Genomic DNA, 27871 nt, shown 5'->3' with positions numbered 1-27871 from the left:
TGGGTTTAGGAGGAGAGGGGATGGGGTTGGGTTAGGAGGAGAGGGGTTGGGTTGGGTTTAGGAGGAGGGGATGGGGTTGGGTTGGGTTTAGGAGGAGAGGAGATGGGGTTGGGTTTAGGAGGAGAGGGGATGGGGTTGGGTTTAGGAGGAGAGGGGATGGGGTTGGGTTTAGGAGGAGAGGGGATGGGGTTGGGTTGGGTTTAGGAGGAGAGGAGATGGGGTTGGGTTTAGGAGGAGAGGGGATGGGGTTGGGTTTAGGAGGAGAGGGGATGGGGTTGGGTTTAGGAGGAGAGGAGATGGGGTTGGGTTTAGGAGGAGAGGAGATGGGGTTGGGTTTAGGAGGAGAGGGGATGGGGTTGGGTTGGGTTTAGGAGGAGAGGAGATGGGGTTGGGTTTAGGAGGAGAGGAGAGGGGATGGGGTTGTGTTGGGTTTAGGAGGAGAGGAGATGGGGTTGGGTTTAGGAGGAGAGGGGATGGAGTTGTGTTGGGTTTAGGAGGAGAGGGGATGGGGTTGTGTTGGGTTTAGGAGGAGAGGGGATGGGGTTGTGTTGGGTTTAGGAGGAGAGGGGATGGGGTTGTGTTGGGTTTAGGAGGAGAGGGGCTGGGGTTGGGTTTAGGAGGAGAGGGGATGGGGTTGGGTTGGGTTTAGGAGGAGAGGGGCTGGGGTTGGGTTTAGGAGGAGAGGGGATGGGTTGGGTTTTGGAGGAGAGGGGATGGGGTTGGGTTTAGGAGGAGAGGGGATGGGGCTGGGTTTAGGAGGAGAGGAGATGGGGTTGGGAGGAGAGGGATGGGGCTGGGTTGGGTTTAGGAGGAGAGGGGATGGGGTTGGGTTGGGTTTAGGAGGAGAGGGGATGGGGTTGGGTTGGGTTTAGGAGGAGAGGGGATGGGGTTGGGTTTAGGAGGAGAGGGGATGGGGTTGGGTTTAGGAGGAGAGGAGATGGGGTTGGGTTGGGTTGGGTTTAGGAGGAGAGGGGATGGGGTTGGGTTTAGGAGGAGAGGGGATGGGGTTGGGAGGAGAGGGGATGGGGTTGGGTTGGGTTGGGTTTAGGAGGAGAGGGGATGGGGTTGGGTTGGGTTTAGGAGGAGAGATGGTGGGGTTGGGTAAAGTTAAGGTGGAGTTAGGATGGGTTTAGCTGGACTGGACAGGAGGGAAGGGCTAGTGTTTGTTCATGCAGGAATGTACCTGTGTGTGCGTGGGTGTTTGTTTAGGTGGAGGTGTATTTCTGACTGGAACGAGAGCTTGTTCTGTCGAGTTCGTTGCCATGACAGCTTCCCTTCCAGCGGACACCGTCTCTCTCTGGAATCACATTCCTGCTCCTCGTACACCAGCAGCACAGACATGACTACAGACACAGAAATACGAGTTAGAAACTAAAGCTGAGGCATTCAATCTATCTGAATTTTAGTACATTGCAATCCCTTTATCTCTTTCATGAAATGGAGGTAGAGGGTTCATGACAGCGACAGATTAAATAGAGGTAGAGGGTTCATGACAGCTGCAGATTAAATAGAGGTAGAGGGTTCATGACAGCCGCAGATTAAATAGAGGTAGAGGGTTCATGACAGCAGCAGATTAAATAGAGGTAGAGGGTTCATGACAGCTGCAGATTAAATAGAGGTAGAGGGTTCATGACAGCCACAGATTAAATAGAGGTAGAGGGTTCATGACAGCTGCAGATTAAATAGAGGTAGAGGGTTCATCACAGCTGCAGATTAAATAGAGGTAGAGGGTTCATGACAGCTGCAGATTAAATAGAGGTAGAGGGTTCATGACAGCTGCAGATTAAATAGAGGTAGAGGGTTCATCACAGCTGCAGATTAAATAGAGGTAGAGGGTTCATGACAGCTGCAGATTAAATAGAGGTAGAGGGTTCATCACAGCTGCAGATTAAATAGAGGTAGAGGGTTCATCACAGCCACAGATTAAATAGAGGTAGAGGGTTCATGACAGCCACAGATTAAATAGAGGTAGAGGGTTCATGACAGCCACAGATTAAACAGAGGTAGAGGGTTCATGACAGCCGCAGATTAAATAGAGGTAGAGGGTTCATGACAGCTACAGATTAAATAGAGGTAGAGTGTTCATGACAGCCGCAGATTAAATGGAGGTAGAGGGTTCATGACAGCCACAGATTAAATAGAGGTAGAGGGTTCATGACAGCCACAGATTAAATAGAGGTAGAGGGTTCATGACAGCCACAGTTTAAATAGAGGTAGAGGGTTCATGACAGCCACAGATTAAATAGAGGTAGAGGGTTCATGACAGCCACAGATTAAATAGAGGTAGAGGGTTCATGACAGCCACAGATTAAATAGAGGTAGAGGGTTCATGACAGCAGCAGATTAAATAGAGGTAGAGGGTTCATGACAGCCGCAGATTAAATAGAGGTAGAGGGTTCATGACAGCCACAGATTAAATAGAGGTAGAGGGTTCATGACAGCCACAGATTAAATAGAGGTAGAGGGTTCATGACAGCTGCAGATTAAATAGAGATAGAGGGTTCATGACAGCTGCAGATTAAATAGAGGTAGAGGGTTCATGACAGCCACAGATTAAATAGAGGTAGAGGGTTCATGACAGCAGCAGATTAAATAGAGGTAGAGGGTTCATGACAGCTGCAGATTAAATAGAGGTAGAGGGTTCATGACAGCCACAGATTAAATAGAGGTAGAGGGTTCATGACAGCCACAGATTAAATAGAGGTAGAGGGTTCATGACAGCCACAGATTAAATAGAGGTTTTTGTTTTCCATTTCTGCTTAGAGCAGACAGCTGGATGATAAAATAGCTTTGTGCTGACTGTCTGTCTCACACCATCTCTCTCACCGTCTCTTCATCTCTCTCTCTCTCTCACACTCTCTCTCACGCTCTCTCACACTCTCACTCTGTTTCTCTCTCTCTCTCACTCTCTCTCTCTTACCCCTTCTCTTTCTCTCTCTCTCTCTCTTGCTCTCTGTTTCACCCCTTATTTCTCTCTCTCCCTGTCACTCTCTCACACACGCATTCTCTCACCTTGAAACAGTTTTTGAACTTCTGGCTGACGAAGTAGAGAGCGACGGGGTTGATACAGGAGTTGAGCGACGCCATGTTGATACCGATATAATCCATCACTAGCAGGAAACTACAGGGGTTATAGGTCAGGGGTCAGCATCACATCAACAGGAAGTCGGGAAACCACAGAACAATGGACCACCGGGGCGGGCACGGCGTGTGTACCTGAGTAGTTCACAGCGGTTGGGGTCGTTCTGATCATAGACCGTTTTCTTCAGGATGCGGCTGAGATGGAGCGGTAGCCAGCACAGAGCAAAGATCACCACCAAGCAGAAGACTGTTTTAGCCACCTCGCGACGCTACACAGAAACATACAGGGGGTTAGGCTTTTTACACAGCACGTATATCACATAGGTTTATCATAGTTCATATTGTTGACGACAGCAGAGATTGCCAAGTTTATTTTTAACGTCTTTATGTGAAAAGGTCATGTGAAAAAAAAGGCTCCCTCTGAGCTGCTGTTATATACTGTACGTACACACGCGCACGCACGCACGCACACACGTACGCACGCACACACACACACACAAAAATGCTGTTAGAAATAATTCAAACTCAGAGGCCCCGGCCATTGCAAAATAAAAACATCCTGTGAAAAATGTATATTTTGCATGAGTCCCCACATGATTTTTCACCCCACCAATTTATTTTTTTACCACTTCCAGCTATATCTGGTCTCCCATCCAGGGACCAACCCTGCTAAGCTTCAGAGACAAACCAGCGGTGGGATGCAGGGTGCTACCAACCAAGACTTGCAACTTGAGAAAAGGAAGCCAAAGCAAAGGCTGAGGAACAACTAAAGATAGGGGAAACTACAGGAAAGTAACATAACCAAAGATAGGGGAAACTACAGGAAAGATAGGGGAAACTACAGGAAAGATAGGGGAAACTACAGGAAAGATAGGGGAAACTACAGGAAAGATAGGGGAAACTACAGGAAAGATAGGGGAAACTACAGGAAAGTAACGTAACCAAAGATAGGGGAAACTACAGGAAAGATAGGGGAAACTACAGGAAAGATAGGGGAAACTACAGGAAAGTAACGTAACCAAAGATAGGGGAAACTACAGGAAAGATAGGGGAAACTACAGGAAAGTAACGTAACCAAAGATAGGGGAAACTACAGGAAAGATAGGGGAAACTACAGGAAAGATAGGGGAAACTACAGGAAAGATAGGGGAAACTACAGGAAAGATAGGGGAAACTACAGGAAAGATAGGGGAAACTACAGGAAAGATAGGGGAAACTACAGGAAAGATAGGGGAAACTACAGGAAAGTAACGTAACCAAAGATAGGGGAAACTACAGGAAAGATAGGGGAAACTACAGGAAAGTAACGTAACCAAAGATAGGGGAAACTACAGGAAAGATAGGGGAAACTACAGGAAAGATAGGGGAAACTACAGGAAAGTAACGTAACCAAAGATAGGGGAAACTACAGGAAAGTAACGTAACCAAAGATAGGGGAAACTACAGGAAAGATAGGGGAAACTACAGGAAAGATAGGGGAAACTACAGGAAAGATAGGGAAAACTACAGGAAAGACAGGGGAAACTACAGGAAAGATAGTGGAAACTACAGGAAAGATAGGGGAAACTACAGGAAAGTAACGTAACCAAAGATAGGGGAAACTACAGGAAAGATAGGGGAAACTACAGGAAAGATAGGGGAAACTACAGGAAAGTAACGTAACCAAAGATAGGGGAAACTACAGGAAAGATAGGGGAAACTACAGGAAAGATAGGGGAAACTACAGGAAAGATAGGGGAAACTACAGGAAAGATAGGGGAAACTACAGGAAAGATAGGGGAAACTACAGGAAAGATAGGGGAAACTACAGGAAAGAGGGAGGTGTTTTATTGCGTTATTATTAAAAAAACGAATAATAATTTTGCTTCCATTTACAATTCATTTGTTCTCACATTTCAAAATGATTTCCTTGCAATATTTAGCTTATTTTGTTTTCAAGATTATTATTTTTGTTTGCAATACTAAGAATTTTGTTCTCGACTTCAGCAGTTTTGCTTTACAGTATGGTACAAACAGAAACTCTCTCACTACTTAACTGCAGCATATAATATCACTGTTACTATATTAAAGGTGTTTAAAGCGGTAATCCTTCATTGAAACATTAACAGTGTTTACTCTGCCATAGTTTCAGTAAAAAGCTGAGGGATGGGGCTGGAGAAGTGCAACCACTCTCAAATTCAAAGACAAAAGGTATGGATGCAATCGAAGATGGCGTAGCAGCCAGACGTCTTTGTCCTGTCGTGTCCCTTGTATATATCTTTTTACATCTTTTTCTTCGCATATCTTTTAAAAATATTTTCCTAAACCTAAACTTCTAAATACTCTCCTGCAACCCGCCTCACCCAATGTGGCGTGGATCTGTTTATTTTCTATTTACTTCGGATCTGGAATCCCTCAACTGAAGTTAGCCAGCTAACTACCTACCAGCTATCAGTCAGCAAACCACTGCTAGCGGTCATCAGCTAACCTTTAGCTCGGAAAGCTCTCGCCAGTTCGAACAACGTGACTCAAACCAGAGCATAACGGACCTATTATTATTATTATTATTATTTTTTCCCATATCCCCGGATTCCTACCGCAAACACTGAACATTTTCAGAAGGATCTTTGCAAGTAGCTAACCGCAATCCTGGGTGACTACTCCTGGCTAGCGTTTCCATCCCGGAGCAAGCACCAATTAGCCTGAAGCTAGCTCGGCCAGGGCTCCTGTGCTACCACCGAAGCCCACTCCTGGGCTACAATATCCGGACCCCTTCTACTGCCGGTACGGGGCACGGAACCCCGCCGATCCTCTACGACTGGAATACCGACATAATCTGCCCGAGGATTCCAACAGGCCCCTCAGGCACGACGTCCACTGAAGGCCCATTCTGCTAATCGCGGCCTGCTAGCTACCTAGAGCTGCTTGGAACCCTAACTACTAATCCACGACTGGTCTATCGACGTCACCGCACGAAGAGGCAAAAACAGACTTACCTCCATCACGACGTCCCCCAAAGGCCCCTCTGCTAACTTGCTAGCCCCGGTCTGCTAACTGCTAGCTTGCTTGCCCCGGTCTACTAACTACTAGCTTGCTTGCCCCGGGCTGCTAATTGCTTGCTAACCCGGTCTGCTAACTGCTAGCTTGCCAGCCCCAGTCTGCTAACTGCTAGCTTGTTTAGCCCCGGCCTACTAACTGTTAGCATCGGCCTGCTAACTGTCTGAATCGCCGTGTCCCCAGTCAGCCCAACCAATCACTGGACCCATATGTTCACTTGGCTACGCATGCCTCTCTCTAATATCAATATGCCTCGTCCATTACTGTCCTGGTTAGTGATTACTGTCTTATTTCACTGTAGAGCCTCTAGCCCTGCTCAATATGCCTTAACCAACCATGTTGTTCCACCTCCTACATATGCGATGACATCACCTGGTTTAAACGTCTCTAGAGACTATATCTCTCTCATCATTACTCAATACCTAGGTTTACCTCCAATGTACTCACATCCTACCTTAGTCTGTACACTATGCCTTGAATCTATGCTATCGTGCCCAGAAACCTGCTCCTTTTACTCTCTGTTCCGAACGTGCTAGACGGCCAGTTCGTATAGCCTTTAGCCGTACCCTTATCCTACTTCTCCTCTATTCCTCTGGTGATGTAGAGGTTAATCCAGGCCCTGCAGTGCCTAGCTCCACTCTCACTCCCCAGGCACTATCATTTGTTGACTTCTGTAACCGAAAAAAGCCTTGGTTTCATGCATGTTAACATTAGAAGCCTACTCCCTAAGTTTGTTTTATTCACTGCTCTAGCACACTCTGCCAACCCGGATGTCCTAGCCATGTCTGAATCCTGGCTTAGGAAGGCCACCAAAAACCCTGACATTTCCATCTCTAACTATAACATTTTCCGACAAGATAGAACTGCCAAAGGGGGCAGAGTTGCAATCTACTGCAGAGATAGAACTCTGCAGGCTGTCTTACTATCCAGGTTTGTACCCAAACAATTAGAGCTTCTACTTTTAAAAATCCACCTTTCCAGAAACAAGTCTCTCACCGTTGCCGCTTGCTATAGACCACCCTCTGCCCCCAGCTGTGCCCTGGACACCATATGTGAACTGATTGCCCCCCATCTATCTTCAGAGCTCGTGCTGCTAGGTGACCTAAACTGGGTTATTAACACCCCGGCCATCCTACAATCTAAGCTTGATGCCCTCAATCGCTCACAAATTATCAATGAACCTACCAGGTACAACCCCAAAGCCGTAAACACTGGTACCCTCATAGATATCATCCTAACCAACTTGCCCTCCAAATACACCTCTGCTGTTTTCAACCAAGATCTCAGCGATCACTGCCTCATTGCCTGCATCCGTAACGGGTCTGCGGTCAAACGACCCCCCTCATCACTGTCAAACGCTCCGTAAAACACTTCAGCGAGCAGGCCTTTCTAATTGACCTGGACCGGGTATCCTGGAAGGATATTGACCTCATCCTGTCAGTAGAGGATGCCTGGTTATTCTTTAAAAGTGCCTTCCTCACCATCTTAAATAAGCATGCCCCATTCAAAAAATGTTGAACCAGGAACAGATATAGCCCATGGTTGTCTCCAGACCTGACTGCCCTTGACCAGCCCAAAAACATCCTGTGGCGTTCTGCATTAGCATCGATTAGCCCCCATGACATGCAACTTTTCAGGGAAGTTAGGAACCAATATACACAGGCAGGTAGGAAAGCAAAGGCTCGTTTTTTTCAAGCAGAAATTTGCATCCTGTAGCACAAACTCAAAAAAGTTCTGGGACACTGTAAAGTCCATGGAGAATAAGCTCCTCCCAGCTGACCACTGCACTGAGACTAGGAAACACTGTCACCACCAATAAATCCACTATAATTGAGAATTTCAACAATAATTTTTCTATGGCTGGCCATGCTTTCCACCTGGCTACCCCTACCCCGGTCAACTGCCCTGCACTCCCCACAGCAACTTGCCCAAGCCTCCCCGATCTCTCCTTCACCCAAATCCAGATAGCTGATGTTCTGAAAGAGCTGCAAAATCTGGACCCGTAGAAATCAGCCGGGCTAGACAATCTGGACCCTCTCTTTTTAAAATGATCTGCCGAAATTGTTGCAACCCCTATTACTAGCCTGTTGAACCTCTCTTTCATATCGTCTGAGAATCCCAAAGATTGGAAAGCTGCCGCTGTCATCCCCCTCTTCAAAGGGGAGACACTCTAAACCCAAACTGCTACAGACCTATATCTATTCTACCCTGCCTTTCTAAGATCTTCGAATGCCAAGTTAACAAAGAGATTACCGACCATTTCGAATCCCACCGTACCTTCTCCGCTATGCAATCTGGTTTCAGAGCTTGTCATGGGTGTACCTCAGCCACGCTCAAGGTCCTAAACGATATCATAACCGCCATCGATAAAAGACATTACTGTGCAGCCGTATTCATCGACCTGGCCAAGGCTTTCGACTCTGTCAATCACCACATTCTTATTGGCAGACTCAACAGCCTTGGTTTCTCAAATGATTGCCTCGCCTCCTGCTTCACCAACTACTTCTCTGATAGAGTTCAGTGTGTCAAATCGGAGGGCCTGTTGTCCGGACCTCTGGCAGTCTCTATGGGGGTGCCACAGGGTTCAATTCTCGGGCCGACTCTCTTCTCTGTATACATCAATGATGTCGCTCTTGCTGCTGGTGATTCTCTGATCCACCTCTACGCAGACGACACCATTCTGTATACTTCTGACCCTTCTTTGGACACTGTGTTAACTAACCTCCAAACGAGCTTCAACGCCATACAACTCTCCTTCCGTGGCCTCCAACTGCTCTTAAATGCAAATAAAACTAAATGCATGCTCTTCAACCGATCACTGCCCGCACCTGCCCGCCCGTCGAGCATCACAAGTCTGGACGGTACTGACTTAGAATATGTGGACAACTACAAATACCTAGGTGTCTGGCTAGACTGTAAACTCTCCTTCCAGACTCACATTAAGCATCTCCAATCCAAAATTAAATCTTGAATCAGCTTCCTATTTCACATCAAAGCATCCTTCACTCATGCTGCCAAACATACCCTTGTAAAACTGACCATCCTATCGATCCTAGACTTCGGCGATGTAATTTATAAAATAGCCTCCAACACTCTACTCAGAAAATTGGATGCAGTCTATCACAGTGCAATCCATTTTGTCACCAAAGCCCCATATATTACCCACCACTGCGACCTGTATGCTCTCGTTGGCTGGCCATCGCTTCATACTAGTCGCCATACCCACTGGCTCCAGGTCATCTACAAGTCTCTGATAGGTAAAGCCCCGCCTTATCTCAGCTCACTGGTCACCATAGCAGCACCCACCCGTAGCACGCGCTCCAGCAGGTATTTCTCTCTGGTCATCCCCAAAGCCAACTCCTCGTTTGGCCGCCTTTCCTTCCAGTTCTCTGCTGCCAATGACTGGAACGAACTGCAAAAATCTCTGAAGCTGGAGACTCTTATCTCCCTCACTAGCTTTTAGCTCCAGCTGTCAGAGCAGCTCGCAGATCACTGCACCTGTACATAGCCCATCTGTAAACAGCCCATCCAACTACCTCATCCCCATACTGTTATTTATTTATTTATCTTGCTCCTCTGCACCCCAGTATCTCTACTTGCACATTCATCTTCTGCACATCTACCATTCCAGTGTTTAATTGCTATATTGTAATTACTTTGCCACCATGGCCTATTTATTGCCTTATCTTACCTCATTTGCACACACTGTATATAGACTTTTTGTTTTCTTTTGTTCTACTGTATTATTGACTGTATGTTTGTTTATTCCATGTGTAACTCTGTGTTGTTGTATGTGTTGAATTGCTATGCTTTATCTTGGCCAGGTCGCAGTTGTAAATGAAAACTTGTTTTCAACTAGCCTACCTGGTTAAATAAAGGTGAAATAAAAAAAATTAAAACTTATAGACAACACATATCACAGGGTATACAACACTTGAATTATGGACAATACATATAGCCTCCACTCTTCCGGGAAGTCATTAATATGGAGTTGGTCCCCCCTTTGCTGCTATAACAGCCTCCACTCTTCCGGGAAGTCATTAATATGGAGTTGGTCCCCCCCTTTGCTGATATAACAGCCTCCACTCTTCTGGGAAGGCATTAATATGGAGTTGGTCCCCCCCTTTGCTGCTATAACAGCCTCCACTCTTCAGGGAAGTCATTAATATGGAGTTGGTCCCCCCCTTTGCTGCTATAACAGCCTCCACTCTTCAGGGAAGTCATTAATATGGAGTTGGTCCCCCCCTTTGCTGCTATAACAGCCTCCACTCTTCCGGGAAGGGTTTTCACTAGATGTTGGAACATTGTTGCGGGTATTTACTTCCATTCAGCCACGAGCATTTAGTGAGGTCTGGCACTGATGTTGGGAGATTAGGCCAGGCTTGCATTCAGCGTTCCAATTCATCCCAAAGGTGTTCAATGGGGTTGAGGTCAGGGCTCTGTGCAGGCCAGTCAAGTTCTTCCACACAGATCTTGACAAACCATTTCTGTATGGACCTCGCTTTGTGCACGGAGGCATTGCCACGCTGAAACAGGAAAGGGCCTTCCCCAAACTGTTGCCACAAAGTTGGAAGCATAGAATCATCTAGAATGTCATTGTATGCTGTAGCATTATGATTTCCCTTCCCTGGAACTAAGGGGCCCGAACCATGAAAAACAGCTCCAGACCATTATTCCTCCTCCACCAAACTTTACAGTTGGCACTATGCATTGGGGCAGGTAGCGTTCTCCTGGCATCCGCCAAACCCAGATTCATCCATCAGACTGCCAGATGGTGAAGCGTGATTCATCACTCCAGAGAACGCGATTCCACTGCTCCAGAGTTTAATGACGGGGAGCTCTACACCATTGCGCATGGTGATCTTAGGCTTGTGTGTGGCTGCTCGGCCATGGAAACACATTTCCTGAAGCTCCCGACTAACAGTTATAGTGCTGACGTTGCTTCCAGAAGCAGTTTGGAACTCGGTAGTGAGTGTTGCAACTGAGGATGTATTATTTTTACAAGTTGCACACTTCAGCAATCGGCGGTCCCGTTCTGTGAGCGTGTGTGGCCTACCACTTCAAATCAAATTGTATTGGTCACATTCACATATTTAGCAGATGTTATTGCGGGTAGAGTGAAATGCTTGTGTTCCTATCTCAAATAGTGCAGTAGTATCTTACAATTCACAACAATACACACAAATCTAAATGTAGAACAATGGAATTAAGAAATATAGAAAATATTAGAACGAGCAATGTCGGAGTGGCATTGACTACAGTAGAATACAGTAGAATAGAATACAGTATATACATATGAGATGAGTAAAGCAGTATGTAAACATTATTAAAGTGACGAGTCTTCGCAGCTGAGCTGTTGTTGCTCCTAGACGTTTCCACTTCACAATAAAAGCGCTAACAGTTGACCGGGGGGCAGCTCTAGCAGGGCAGAAATTTGACCAACTGACTTGTTGGAAAGGTGGCCTCCTATGACAGTGCTACGTTGAAAGTCAACATTGCCAATGTTTGTTATTGGAGATTGCATGGCTATGCGCTCCATTTTATACACTCGTCATCAACGGCTGTAGCTGAAATAGCCAAATCACCCTGTTATATACTTTTATATATACTGCTCAAAAAAATAAAGGGAACACTTAAACAACACATCCTAGATCTGAATGAAAGAAATAATCTTATCAAATACTTTTTTCTTTACATAGTTGAATGTGCTGACAACAAAATCACACAAAAATAATCAATGGAAATCCAATTTATCAACCCATGGAGGTCTGGATTTGGAGCACACTCAAAATTAAAGTGGAAAACAACACTACAGGCTGATCCAACTTTGATGTATTGTCCTTAAAACAAGTCAAAATGAGGCTCAGTAGTGTGTGTGGCCTCCATGTGCCTGTATGACCTCCCTACAACGCCTGGGTATGCTCCTGATGAGGTGACGGATGGTCTCCTGAGGGATCTCCTCCCAGACCTGGACTAAAGCATCCGCCAACTCCTGGACAGTCTGTGGTGCAACATGGCGTTGGTGGATGGAGCGAGACATGATGTCCCAGATGTGCTCAATTGGATTCAGGTCTGGGGAACGGGCGGTCCATAGCATCAATGCCTTCCTCTTGCAGGAACTGCTGACACACTCCAGCCACATGAGGTCTAGCATTGTCTTGCATTAGGAGGAACCCAGGGCCAACCGCACCAGCATATGGTCTCACAAGGGGTCTGAGGATCTCATCTCGGTACCTAATGGCAGTCAGGCTACCTCTGGCGAGCACATGGAGGGCTGTGCGGCCCCCCAAAGAAACGCCATCCCACACCATGACTGACTCACCGCCAAACCGGTCATGCTGGAGGATGTTGCAGGCAGCAGAACGTTCTCCACAGCGTCTCCAGACTCTGTAAAGTCTGTCACATGCTCAGTGTGAACCTGCTTTCATCTTTGAAGAGCACAGGGCGCCAGTGGCGAATTTGCCAATCTTGGTGTTCTCTGGCAAATCGCAAACGTCCTGCACGGTGTTCGGCTGTTTGCACAACCCCCACCTGTGGTCATCGGGCCCTCATACCACCCTCATGGAGTCTGTTTCTGGCCGTTTGAGCAGACACATGCACATTTGTGGCCTGCTGGAGGTCATTTTGCAGGGCTCTGGCAGTGCTTCTCCTGCTCCTCCTTGCACAAAGGCGGAGGTAGCGGTCCTGCTGCTGGGTTGTTGCCCTCCTACGGCCTCCTCCACGTCTCCTGATGTACTGGCCTGTCTCCTGGTAGCGCCTCCATCCTCTGGACACTACGCTGATAGACACAGCAAACCTTCTTGCCACAGCTCGCATTGATGTGCCATCCTGGATGAGCTGCACTACCTGAGCCACTTGTGTGGGTTGTAGACTCCGTCTCACGCTACCACTAGAGTGAAAGCACCGCCAGCATTCAAAGTGACCAAAACATCAGCCAGGAAGCATAGGAACTGAGAAGTGGTCTGTGGTCCCCACCTGCAGAACCACTCCTTTATTGGGGGTGTCTTGCTAATTGCCTATAATTTCCACCTGTTGTCTATTCCATTTGCACAACAGCATGTGAAATTTATTGTCAATCAGTGTTGCTTCCTAAGTGGACAGTTTGATTTCACAGAAGTGTGATTGACTTGGAGTTACATTGTGTTGTTTAAGTGTTCCCTTTATTTTTTTGAGCAGTGTATATTATCTGTATGACAGGACATACTTCAAACTGACATATAGATGAATACTGTAGGTGTTGTGTTCAATAGTCCATCTGTGTTAAGGAATCTGATGCTCGTTGGAATACAGACTGAAGGACTGGTTAAACACAGACAGACAGACAGGTTAAACACACAGACAGGTTAAACAGACAGACAGGTTAAACAGACAGACAGGTTAAACACACAGACAGGTTAAACAGACTGAAGGACAGGTTAAACACACAGACAGACAGACAGGTTAAACACTCAGACAGACAGGTTAAACACACAGACAGACAGAAACATGGGTTATATAGCCAGACAGGTTATACAGAAGTACAGACAGACAGATAGACAGACAGACAGGACAGACAGCCAGATAGACAGACAGGTAAGACAGACAGACAGACAGACAGCCAGACAGCCAGACAGGTCAGACAGACAGACAGACAGGTCAGACAGACAGACAGGTCAGACAGACAGACAGGTCAGACAGACAGACCTGTTTCATGTGGTCGTTGAGAGCGATCCTCATGCCTTTCTTCCTGCTCAACATCTCCCAGGACATCAGGGTGTAGAAGACGCCGGTGCAGGCCAGAGGAAGACAGAAATAAAACCCTAGCAACCACCAGTCCTTCACATCCTGGTAGAACTGAGAACACACACACATCATGGTTACAACACTGTCAGAAGTCTGCTGCTTTCAGCAGTCATATATCTGTGTGATGTTATGGTGGAACAGGGTGACAGATCGGGTTAATGTTATGGTGGAACAGGGTGATATACTGGGTTAATCTCATGGTATAACAGGGTGATATATTGGGGTAATGTGATGGTAAAACAGGGTGATATATTGGGGTAATGTGATGGTACAACAGGGTGATATATTGGGGTAATGTGATGGTACAAAAGGGTGATATATTGGGATAATGTCATGTTACAACAGGGTGATATATTGGGGTAATGTGGCGGTATAACAGGGTGATATGTTGGGGTAATGTGATGGTATAACAGGGTGATATATTGGGGTAATGTGATGGTATAACAGGGTGATATATTGGGGTAATGTGATGTATAACAGGGTGATATACTGGGGTAATGTTATGGTATAACAGGGTGATATATTGGGGTAATGTGATGGTATAACAGGGTGATATATTGGGGTAATGTGATGGGTGATATATTGGGGTAATGTTATGGTATAACAGGGTGATATACTGGGGTAATGTGATGGTGTAACAGGGTGATATATTGGGGTAATGTGATGGTATAACAGGGTGATATATTGGGGTAATGTGATGGTACAACAGGGTAATATATTGGGGTAATGTGATGGTATATCAGTGTGAAATAATGGGGTAATGTGATGGTACAACAGGGTGATATATTGGGGTAATGTGATGGTATAACAGGGTGATATATTGGGGTAATGTGATGGTATAACAGGGTGATATATTGGGGTAATGTGATGGTGTAACAGGGTGATATATTGGGGTAATGTGATGGTGTAACAGGGTGATATATTGGGGTAATGTGATGGTATAACAGGGCGATATATTGGGATAATGTGATGGTACAACAGGGTGATATATTGGGGTAATGTGATGGTATAACAGGGTGATATATTGGGGTAATGTGATGGTATAACAGGGTGATATATTGGGGTAATGTGATGGTATAACAGGGTGATATATTGGGGTAATGTGATGGTATAACAGGGTGATATATTGGGGTAATGTGATGGTACAACAGGGTGATATATTGGGATAATGTCATGTTACAACAGGGTGATATATTGGGGTAATGTGATGGTATAACAGGGTGATATATTGGGGTAATGTGATGGTATAACAGGGTGATATACTGGGTTAATCTCATGGTATAACAGGGTGATATATTGGGGTAATGTGATGGTACAACAGGGTGATATATTGGGTTGATGTGATGGTATAACAGGGTGATATTTTGGGGTAATGTGATGGTATAACAGGGTGATATATTGGGGTAATGTGGCGGTATAACAGGGTGATATACTGGGTTAATGTTATGGTATAACAGGGTGATATATTGGGGTAATATTATGGCACAACAGGGTGATATATTCGGGTAATGTGATGGTATAAAAGGGTGATATACTGGGTTAATGTCATTTTACAACAGGGTGATATATTGGGTTGATGTGATGGTATAACAGGGTGATATATTGGGGTAATGTGATGGTATAACAGGGTGATATATTGGGGTAATGTGATGGTATAACAGGGTGATATATTGGGGTAATGTGATGGTAAAACAGGGTGATATATTGGGATAATGTCATGTTACAACAGGGTGATATATTGGGGTAATGTGATGGTTTAACAGGGTGATATATTGGGGTAATGTGATGTATAACAGGGTGATATACTGGAGTAATGTTATGGTATAACAGGGTGATATATTTGGGTCATGTGATGGTATAACAGGGTGATATATTGGGGTAATGTGATGGTATAACAGGGTGATATATTGGGGTAATGTGATGGTATAACAGGGTGATATATTGGGGTCATGTTATGGTATAACAGGGTGATATATTGGGGTAATGTGATGGGTGATATATTGGGGTAATGTGATGGTATAACAGGGTGATATATTGGGGTAATGTGATGGTATAACAGGGTGATATATTGGGGTAATGTTATGGTATAACAGGGTGATATATTGGGGTAATGTTATGGTATAACAGGGTGAAATATTGGGGTAATGGTATGGTATAACAGGGTGATATATTGGGGTAATGTGATGGTATAACAGGGTGATATATTGGGGTAATGTGATGGTGTAACAGGGTGATATATTGGGGTAATGTGATGGTGTAACAGGGTGATATATTGGGGTAATGTGATGGTATAACAGGGCGATATATTGGGATAATGTGATGGTACAACAGGGTGATATATTGGGGTAATGTGATGGTATAACAGGGTGATATATTGGGGTAATGTGATGGTATAACAGGGTGATATATTGGGGTAATGTGATGGTATAACAGGGTGATATATTGGGGTCATGTGATGGTATAACAGGGTGATATATTGGGGTAATGTGGCGGTATAACAGGGTGATATGTTGGGGTAATGTGATGGTATAACAGGGTGATATATTGGGGTAATGTGATGGTATAACAGGGTGATATATTGGGGTAATGTGATGTATAACAGGGTGATATACTGGGGTAATGTTATGGTATAACAGGGTGATATATTGGGGTAATGTGATGGTATAACAGGGTGATATATTGGGGTAATGTGATGGGTGATATATTGGGGTAATGTTATGGTATAACAGGGTGATATACTGGGGTAATGTGATGGTGTAACAGGGTGATATATTGGGGTAATGTGATGGTGTAACAGGGTGATATATTGGGGTAATGTGATGGTATAACAGGGTGATATATTGGGGTAATGTGATGGTACAACAGGGTAATATATTGGGGTAATGTGATGGTATATCAGTGTGAAATATTGGGGTAATGTGATGGTACAACAGGGTGATATATTGGGGTAATGTGATGGTATAACAGGGTGATATATTGGGGTAATGTGATGGTATAACAGGGTGATATATTGGGGTAATGTGATGGTGTAACAGGGTGATATATTGGGGTAATGTGATGGTGTAACAGGGTGATATATTGGGGTAATGTGATGGTATAACAGGGCGATATATTGGGATAATGTGATGGTACAACAGGGTGATATATTGGGGTAATGTGATGGTATAACAGGGTGATATATTGGGGTAATGTGATGGTATAACAGGGTGATATATTGGGGTAATGTGATGGTATAACAGGGTGATATATTGGGGTAATGTGATGGTACAACAGGGTGATATATTGGGATAATGTCATGTTACAACAGGGTGATATATTGGGGTAATGTGATGGTATAACAGGGTGATATATTGGGGTAATGTGATGGTATAACAGGGTGATATACTGGGTTAATCTCATGGTATAACAGGGTGATATATTGGGGTAATGTGATGGTACAACAGGGTGATATATTGGGTTGATGTGATGGTATAACAGGGTGATATATTGGGGTAATGTGATGGTATAACAGGGTGATATATTGGGGTAATGTGGCGGTATAACAGGGTGATATACTGGGTTAATGTTATGGTATAACAGGGTGATATATTGGGGTAATATTATGGCACAACAGGGTGATATATTGGGGTAATGTGATGGTATAAAAGGGTGATATACTGGGTTGTCATTTTACAACAGGGTGATATATTGGGTTTATGTGATGGTATAACAGGGTGATATATTGGGGTAATGTGATGGTATAACAGGGTGATATATTGGGGTAATGTGATGGTATAACAGGGTGATATATTGGGGTAATGTGATGGTAAAACAGGGTGATATATTGGGGTAATGTGATGGTACAACAGGGTGATAAATTGGGGTAATGTGATGGTATAACAGGGTGATATATTGGGGTAATGTGATGTATAACAGGGTGATATACTGGAGTAATGTTATGGTATAACAGGGTGATATATTGGGGTAATGTGATGGTATAACAGGGTGATATATTGGGGTAATGTGATGGTGTAACAGGGTGATATATTGGGGTAATGTGATGGTATAACAGGGTGATATATTGGGGTAATGTGATGGTATAACAGGGTGATATATTGGGGTCATGTTATGGTATAACAGGGTGATATATTGGGGTAATGTGATGGGTGATATATTGGGGTAATGTGATGGTATAAAAGGGTGATATACTGGGTTAATGTCATTTTACAACAGGGTGATATATTGGGTTGATGTGATGGTATAACAGGGTGATATATTGGGGTCATGTGATGGTATAACAGGGTGATATATTGGGGTAATGTGATGGTATAACAGGGTGATATATTGGGGTAATGTGATGGTATAACAGGGTGATATATTGGGGTCATGTTATGGTATAACAGGGTGATATATTGGGGTAATGTGATGGGTGATATATTGGGGTAATGTGATGGTATAACAGGGTGATATATTGGGGTAATGTTATGGTATAACAGGGTGATATATTGGGGTAATATTATGGCACAACAGGGTGATATATTGGGGTCATGTGATGGTATAACAGGGTGATATACGGGGTTAATGTGATGGTATAACAGGGTGATATATTGGGGTAATGGTATGGTATAACAGGGTGAAATATTGGGGTAATGGTATGGTATAACAGGGTGATATATTGGGGTAATGTGATGGTGTAACAGGGTGATATATTGGGGTAATGTGATGGTATAACAGGGTGATATATTGGGGTAATGTGATGGCATAACAGGGTGATATATTGGGGTAATGTTATGGTATAACAGGGTGATATATTGGGGTAATATTATGGCACAACAGGGTGATATATTGGGGTCATGTGATGGTATAACAGGGTGATATACTGGGTTAATGTGATGGTATAACAGGGTGATATATTGGGGTAATGTGATGGTATAACAGGGTGATATATTGGGGTAATGGTATGGTATAACAGGGTGAAATATTGGGGTAATGGTATGGTATAACAGGGTGATATATTGGGGTAATGTGATGGTGTAACAGGGTGATATATTGGGGTAATGTGATGGTATAACAGGGTGATATATTGGGGTAATGTGATGGTATAACAGGGTGATATAGTGGGGTAATGTGATGGTGTAACAGGGTGATATATTGGGGTAATGTGATGGTATAACAGGGTGATATATTGGGGTAATGTGATGGTATATCAGGGTGATATACTGGGGTAATGTGATGGTATAACAGGGTGATATACTGGGGTAATGTTATGGTGTAACAGGGTGATATATTGGGGTAATGGTATGGTATAACAGGGTGAAATATTGGGGTAATGGTATGGTATAACAGGGTGAAATATTGGGGTAATGGTATGGTATAACAGGGTGATATATTGGGGTAATGTGATGGTGTAACAGGGTGATATATTGGGGTAATGTGATGGTATAACAGGGTGATATATTGGGTTAATGTGATGGTATAACAGGGTGATATATTGGGGTAATGGTATGGTATAACAGGGTGAAATATTGGGGTAATGTTATGGTATAACAGGGTGATATATTGGGGTAATGTGATGGTGTAACAGGGTGATATATTGGGGTAATGTGATGGTATAACAGGGTGATATATTGGGGTAATGTGATGGTATAACAGGGTGATATAGTGGGGTAATGTGATGGTGTAACAGGGTGATATATTTGGGTAATGTGATGGTAAAACAGGGTGATATATTGGGGTAATGTGATGGTATAACACGGTGATATATTGGGGTAATGTGATGGTATAACAGGGTGATATACTGGGGTAATGTGATGGTATAACAGGGTGATATATTGGGGTAATGTGATGGTATAACAGGGTGATATATTGGGGTAATGTTATGGTATAACAGGGTGATATATTGGGGTAATATTATGGCACAACAGGGTGATATATTGGGGTCATGTGATGGTATAACAGGGTGATATACTGGGTTAATGTGATGGTATAACAGGGTGATATATTGGGGTAATGTGATGGTATAAAAGGGTGATATATTGGGGTCATGTGATGGTATAACAGGGTGATATATTGGGGTCATGTGATGGCACAACAGGGTGATATATTGGGGTAATGTGATGGTATAACAGGGTGATATATTGGGGTAATGTGATGGTACAACAGGCTGATATATTGGGTTAATGTGATGGTATAACAGGGTGAAATATTGGGGTAATGTGATGGTATAACAGGGTGATATATTGGGGTAATGTGATGGTACAACAGGGTGATATATTTGGGTAATGTGATGGTATAACAGGGTGATATATTAGGGTAATGTGATGGTACAACAGGGTGATATATTGGGGTAATATTATGGTACAACAGGGTGATATATTGGTGTAATGTGATGGTATAACAGGGTGATATACTGGGTTAATGTCATTTTACAACAGGGTGATATATTAGGTTGATGTGATGGTATAACAGGGTGATATATTGGGGTAATGTGATTTTATAACAGGGTGATAGATTTGGGTAATGTGGCGGTATAACAGGGTGATATGTTGGGGTAATGTGATTGTATAACAGGGTGATATATTGGGGTAATGTGATGGTATAACAGGGTGATATATTGGGGTAATGTGATGGTATAACAGGGTGATAAATTGGGGTCATGTGATGGTACAACAGGGTGATATATTGGGGTAATGTGATGGTACAACAGGGTGATATATTGGGGTAATGTGATGGTACAACAGGGTGATATATTGGGTTAATGTGATGGTATAACAGGGTGATATATTGGGGTAATGTGATGGTATAACAGGGTGTTATATTGAGGTAATGTGATGGTATAACAGGGTGATATATTGGGGTAATGTGATGGTATAACAGGGTGATATATTGGGGTAATGTGATGGTATAACAGGGTGATATATTGGGGTAATGTGATGGTATAACAGGGTGATATATTGGGGTAATGTGATGGTATAACAGGGTGATATATTGGGGTAATATTATGGCACAACAGGGTGATATATTGGGGTCATGTGATGGTATAACAGGGGGATATACTGGGTTAATGTGATGGTATAACAGGGTGATATATTGGGGTAATGTGATGGTATAACAGGGTGATATATTGGGGTCATGTGATGGTATAACAGGGTGATATATTGGGGTCACGTGATGGTACAACAGGGTGATATGTTGGGGTAATGTTATGGTATAAAAGGGTGATATATTGGGGTAAAGTTATGGTATAACAGGGTGATATACCGGGTTAATGTCATTTTACAACAGGGTGATATATTGGGTTGATGTGATGGTGTAACAGGGTGATATATTGGGGTAATGTGATGGTATAACAGGGTGATATATTGGGGTAATGTGGCGGTATAACAGGGTGATATACTGGGTTAATGTGGCGGTATAACAGGGTGATATATTGGGGTAATATTATGGCACAACAGGGTGATATATTGGTGTAATGTGATGGTATAACAGGGTGATATACTGGGTTAATGTCATTTTACAACAGGGTGATATATTGGGTTGATGTGATGGTATAACAGGGTGATATATTGGGGTAATGTGATTTTATAACAGGGTGATATATTGGGGTAATGTGGCGGTATAACAGGGTGATATGTTGGGGTAATGTGATGGTATAACAGGGTGATATGTTGGGGTAATGTGATGGTATAACAGGGTGTTATATTGAGGTAATGTGATGGTATAACAGGGTGATATATTGGGGTAATGTGATGGTATAACAGGGTGATATATTGGGGTAATGTTATGGTATAACAGGGTGATATATTGGGGTAATGTTATGGTATAACAGGGTGATATATTGGGGTAATGGTATGGTATAACAGGGTAAAATATTGGGGTAATGGTATGGTATAACAGGGTGATATATTGGGGTAATGTGATGGTATAACAGGGTGATATAGTGGGGTAATGTGATGGTGTAACAGGGTGATATATTCGGGTAATGTGATGGTAAAACAGGGTGATATATTGGGGTAATGTGATGGTATAACAGGGTGATATATTGGGGTAATGTGATGGTATAACAGGGTAATATACTGGGGTAATGTGATGGTATAACAGGGTGATATATTGGGGTAATGTGATGGTATAACAGGGTGATATATTGGGGTAATGTTATGGTATAACAGGGTGATATATTGGGGTAATATTATGGCACAACAGGGTGATATATTGGGGTCATGTGATGGTATAACAGGGTGATATACTGGGTTAATGTGATGGTATAACAGGGTGATATATTGGGGTAATGTGATGGTATAACAGGGTGATATATTGGGGTAATGTGATGGTATAACAGGGTGATATATTGGGGTAATGTGATGGTATAACAGGGTGATATATTGGGGTAATGTGATGGTATAACAGGGTGATATATTGGGGTAATGTGATGGTGTAACAGGGTGATATATTGGGGTAATGTGATGGTATAACAGGGTGATATATTGGGGTCATGTGATGGTACAACAGGGTGATATATTGGGGTAATGTGATGGTATAACAGGGTGATATATTGGGGTAATGTGATGGTATAACAGGGTGATATATTGGGGTAATGTGATGGTATAACAGGGTGATATATTGGGGTAATGTGATGGTATAACAGGGTGATATATTGGGGTCATGTGATGGTATAACAGGGTGATATATTGGGGTCATGTGATGGTACAACAGGGTTATATATTGGGGTAATGTGATGGTATAACAGGGTGATATATTAGGGTAATGTGATGGTACAACAGGGTGATATATTGGGGTAATGGTATGGTACAACAGGGTGATATATTGGGGTAATGTGATGGTACAACAGGATGATATATTGGGGTAATGTGATGGTGTAACAGGGTGATATATTGTTTGTGTGTACCTTCATAAAAGCAGTGTCCTGCTGGGGGTGTAACAGACAGACTCGTAGCTTGCTGCCTCTGTAAGGCATCTCCATCATGTCAAAGGCCACGGCCTCAGGAACAGCCAGCAGGACAGCTACCAGCCATATGAATGTGACCTGCATAGCCTTCCACAGAGGAATTCCTATCCTCTTCACCCTACTCCACGACGTCACCGCATGGTACCTACACACACACACACACACACACACACACACACACACACACACACACACACATTTTCTCCACTTACTATCCATGTGTGTGTGAATGTGCGGTCATCTGTGTGTGTGTGTGAATGTGCGGTCATCCGTGTTTGTGTGTGTGTGTGTGTGTGTGTGTGTGTGTGTGTGTGTGTGTGTGTGTGTGTGTGTGTGTGTGTGTGTGTGTTACTGACCTGTCGATGCTCAGAGCACACAGGCTGAGGACAGTGATTCCTACTGAAGCCTTCTGGATAAATGGCATCAACTTGCATACATGAACCCCAAACGGCCAGTCTTCTGCTATCAGCTAGAGAGGAGAGAAGAGCAAGAGAGGGAGGAGAGGAGAGAGAAGGAGAAGGAGGGGAGGAGAGAAAAGGAGCAGAGAGCATGTGAGAGGAGAGGAGGAGAGAAGGAGAGGAGAGGAAAAAAAGGAGGAGATGAGGAGAAAGAGAGGGGAAGAGATCAGTTAGCATCCTATTTTTCACATTTTAATTTCCCTCCATCTCTATCTCTATATGAGGGTCAGTCCAGGACTCTGTCTCTATATGAGGGTCAGTCCAGGACTCTGTCTCTATATGAGGGTCAGTCCAGGACTCTGTCTCTATATGAGGGTCAGTCCAGGACTCTGTCTCTATATGAGGGTCAGTCCAGGACTCTGTCTCTGTCTCTATATGAGGGCCAGTCCAGGACTCTGTCTCTGTCTCTATATGAGGGTCAGTCCAGGACTCTGTCTCTATATGAGGGTCAGTCCAGGACTCTGTCTCTGTCTCTATATGAGGGTCAGTCCAGGACTCTGTCTCTATATGAGGGTCAGTCCAGGACTCTGTCTCTGTCTCTATATGAGGGTCAGTCCAGGACTCTGTCTCTATATGAGGGTCAGTCCAGGACTCTTTCTCTATATGAGGGTCAGTCCAGGACTCTGTCTCTATATGAGGGTCAGTCCAGGACTCTGTCTCTATATGAGGGTCAGTCCAGGACTCTGTCTCTATATGAGGGTCAGTCCAGGACTCTGTCTCTATATGAGGGTCAGTCCAGGACTCTGTCTCTGTCTCTATATGAGGGCCAGTCCAGGACTCTGTCTCTGTCTCTATATGAGGGTCAGTCCAGGACTCTGTCTCTATATGAGGGTCAGTCCAGGACTCTGTCTCTGTCTCTATATGAGGGTCAGTCCAGGACTCTGTCTCTATATGAGGGTCAGTCCAGGACTCTGTCTCTGTCTCTATATGAGGGTCAGTCCAGGACTCTGTCTCTGTCTCTATTTGAGGGTCAGTCCAGGACTCTGTCTCTATATGAGGGTCAGTCCAGGACTCTGTCTCTGTCTCTATATGAGGGCCAGTCCAGGACTCTGTCTCTGTCTCTATATGAGGGTCAGTCCAGGACTCTGTCTCTATATGAGGGTCAGTCCAGGACTCTGTCTCTGTCTCTATATGAGGGTCAGTCCAGGACTCTGTCTCTATATGAGGGTCAGTCCAGGACTCTGTCTCTGTCTCTATTTGAGGGTCAGTCCAGGACTCTGTCTCTGTCTCTATATGAGGGTCAGTCCAGGACTCTGTCTCTATATGAGGGTCAGTCCAGGACTCTGTCTCTGTCTCTATTTGAGGGTCAGTCCAGGACTCTGTCTCTATATGAGGGCCAGTCCAGGACTCTGTCTCTGTCTCTATATGAGGGTCAGTCCAGGACTCTGTCTCTATATGAGGGTCAGTCCAGGACTCTGTCTCTGTCTCTATATGAGGGTCAGTCCAGGACTCTGTCTCTATATGAGGGTCAGTCCAGGACTCTGTCTCTGTCTCTATTTGAGGGTCAGTCCAGGACTCTGTCTCTGTCTCTATATGAGGGTCAGTCCAGGACTCTGTCTCTATATGAGGGTCAGTCCAGGACTCTGTCTCTGTCTCTATTTGAGGGTCAGTCCAGGACTCTGTCTCTATATGAGGGTCAGTCCAGGACTCTGTCTCTATATGAGGGCCAGTCCAGGACTCTGTCTCTATATGAGGGTCAGTCCAGGACTCTGTCTCTGTCTCTATATGAGGGTCAGTCCAGGACTCTGTCTCTGTCTCTATATGAGGGCCAGTCCAGAACTCCTCTCTCATTCCTCTGACTGCAGCCAACATCATCATATCTCTGTTATTCAGGGGATCCTCCCTGTCCTCCAGGTCGTCATGGGAACCGGGACTGCAGTCAGCTGTTATTAAGTCGTGGCTCTAACAGGACTGATGAACTCTGACAGGTCGTCATGGGAACCGGGACTGCAGTCAGCTGTTATTAAGTCGTGGCTCTAACAGGACTGATGAACTCTGACAGGTCGTCATGGGAACCGGGACTGCAGTCAGCTGTTATTAAGTCGTGGCTCTAACAGGACTGATGAACTCTGACAGGTCGTTAGTGTAATATAGATGCCCTGGTTTTGACTCATTTTACACTCCACTGTGTATGTTAGAGCATCTTTCTGAACGTCTCCCTAAAGGCATTAGAGTGCCGTTATAACTGGTTTACGGTGTTGACTCTGAACGTTTCCTGCTAAACTCAACCCTCCACGAAGACGATTACAGTCACTCCTCGTATTTCTCTCTAGGAACCTGAGGTTAGCAGCAGGCAGAGAGACTGACAGAGAGACTGACAGAGGGAGGAACCTGAGGTTAGCAGGCAGAGAGACTGACAGAGGGAGGAACCTGAGGTTAGCAGCAGGCAGAGAGACTGACAGAGAGACTGACAGAGGGAGGAACCTGAGGTTAGCAGGCAGAGAGACTGATATAAGGAGGTGGTTAAAAAAACGGTTTGAAGTTGTAAATGTGATTTGGTTCATTACACGCTGCTGAATTTAGCCCACAGCATGCTATAATAAACATAGCTACAGCTGTTGACTACTGTAACTATTGACTACTGTAACTATTGACTACTGTAACTGTTGACTACTGTAACTGTTGACTACTATAACTGTTGACTACTGTAACTGTTGACTACTGTAACTGTTGACTACTATAACTGTTGACTACTATAACTGTTGACTACTATAACTGTTGACTATTATAACTGTTGACTATTATAACTATTGATTATTATAACTGTTGATTATTAGAACTGTTGATTATTATAACTGTTGATTATTATAACTATTGATTATTATAACTATTGATTATTATACCTGTTGACTACTGTCACTATTTATTATTCTAACTATTGATTATTATAACTATTGATTATTATAACTATTGATTAGTATAACTATTGATTATTATAACTGTTGACGGCATTTGTTTGCTCCATTTTGTCATGGGGTCAGGGTTAGTGTGACCCCTCCCTACCTTGTGGGGTCAGGGTTAGCGTGACCCCTCCCTACCTTATGGGGTCAGGGTTAGTGTGACCCCTCCCTATCTTATGGGGTCAGGGTTAGCGTGACCCCTCCCTACCTTATGGGGTCAGGGCTAGGGTTAGGGTTAGGGTCAGGGTTAGGGTTAGGGTTAGCGTGACCCCTCCCTACCTTGAAGACGTTGATGGGAATAGCGATGAGGATGTAGAGAAGATCCCCCAAGGCAAGAGAGCCAATCAGAACGTTGGGTCCGTTTCTCATACACTTGTTCTTATAGATGATCCTTAATAAGGTGGAATTACCAATCATCCCCACCACCAAGATCACACAGCTCACCACCGTGTTCACATACTTAAAGGCTTGTTTAATCTCTGCGGGCTTGATACACATGGGGGGGTAGGGGCCCGGCGGGCGTGGCCGGAAGGCTGGAGGGAGAGGGAGGACAGGGAGGGAGCTGTTGGGGTTCAGAGTAGCCAGGAGAAGGTTGGTCTCCTGGGTAACGACCCCGGGGCTCTGAGATGACGTGTCGCGAGGGAACCGGGCGGAGGACGCCATCGCTACAGCCAGTACACACAGTAGTAGTCCCGATGACCTCATCCTCACGCACAGACGCAGCGACAACAACACACACACACACACACACACACACACACACACACAGACACACACTCTCAGAGACTCAGACACACACACACAGACAGACACTCTCTCAGAGACTCAGACACAAACAGACAGACAGACAGACAGACAGACAGACAGACAGACAGACAGACAGACAGACAGACAGACAGACAGACAGACAGACAGACAGACAGACACTCTCTCAGAGACTCAGAAACACACAGACAGACAGACACTCTCTCAGAAACACACAGACAGACAGACTCTCAGAGACTCAGACAGACAGACAGACAGACAGACAGACAGACAGACAGACAGACAGACAGACAGACAGACAGACAGACAGACAGACAGACAGACTCTCAGGTCCTGGATCACCGTGTTCTCTCCTCTCAGCGACCTGGAGGAAAAACAGAGACAGAAACGTCACACACGCTGTCACTGTGGCAGGTAGCCTAGTGGTTAGAGCAGCAGGTAGCCTAGTGGTTAGAGCAGCAGGTAGCCTAGTGGTTAGAGCAGCAGGTAGCCTAGTGGTTAGAGCAGCAGGTAGCCTAGTGGTTAGAGCAGCAGGTAGCCTAGTGGTTAGAGCAGCAGGTAGCCTAGTGGTTAGAGCAGCAGGTAGCCTAGTGGTTAGAGCAGCAGGTAGCCTAGTGGTTAGAGGAGGCAGGTAGCCTAGTGGTTAGAGCAGCAGGTAGCCTAGTGGTTAGAGGGGGCAGGTAGCCTAGTGGTTAGAGGAGGCAGGTAGCCTAGTGGTTAGAGCAGCAGGTAGCCTAGTGGTTAGAGGGGGCAGGTAGCCTAGTGGTTAGAGGAGGCAGGTAGCCTAGTGGTTAGAGCAGCAGATAGCCTAGTGGTTAGAGCAGCAGGTAGCCTAGTGGTTAGAGCAGCAGGTAGCCTAGTGGTTAGAGCAGCAGGTAGCCTAGTGGTTAGAGCTTTGGACCAGT

At 44.6% G+C, this 27871-nt stretch overlaps 1 protein-coding gene across 1 annotated transcript; it reads right to left on the bottom strand.

The window, feature by feature from the left end:
* Positions 1-1060: 1060 nt before the first annotated feature.
* On the bottom strand, positions 1061-26994 carry LOC115188958 (endothelin receptor type B). Its single transcript, XM_029747785.1, has 7 exons — positions 26481-26994; positions 23200-23312; positions 22784-22988; positions 13801-13950; positions 3217-3350; positions 3013-3121; positions 1061-1343 (listed from the first exon to the last, which is right to left on the bottom strand). The coding sequence occupies exons 1-7, from the start codon at positions 26904-26906 to the stop codon at positions 1206-1208; spliced, it is 1275 nt and encodes a 424-aa protein (XP_029603645.1). The 5' UTR covers positions 26907-26994; the 3' UTR covers positions 1061-1205.
* Between the last annotated feature and the right edge of the window lie 877 nt (positions 26995-27871).

Source organism: Salmo trutta, unplaced genomic scaffold (assembly GCF_901001165.1).
Source record: "Salmo trutta unplaced genomic scaffold, fSalTru1.1, whole genome shotgun sequence".
NCBI lineage: Eukaryota > Metazoa > Chordata > Actinopteri > Salmoniformes > Salmonidae > Salmo > Salmo trutta.
The sequence above is the reverse complement of the archived record's forward strand: the minus strand, read 5'-3'. Positions and strand labels throughout refer to the sequence as shown.

Excerpts from the sequence above, each read along its gene's own strand:
- LOC115188958 (XM_029747785.1), bottom strand. The coding sequence starts at position 26,906 with ATGAGGTCATCGGGACTACTACTGTGTGTACTGGCTGTAGCGATGGCG. Across the intron at positions 23,313-26,480 it reads TTCCCATCAACGTCTTCAAG|CTGATAGCAGAAGACTGGCC; the intron begins GTAGGGAGGGGT and ends TCTCCTCTCTAG. Across the intron at positions 22,989-23,199 it reads TGTGCTCTGAGCATCGACAG|GTACCATGCGGTGACGTCGT; the intron begins GTCAGTAACACA and ends GTGTGTGTGTAG.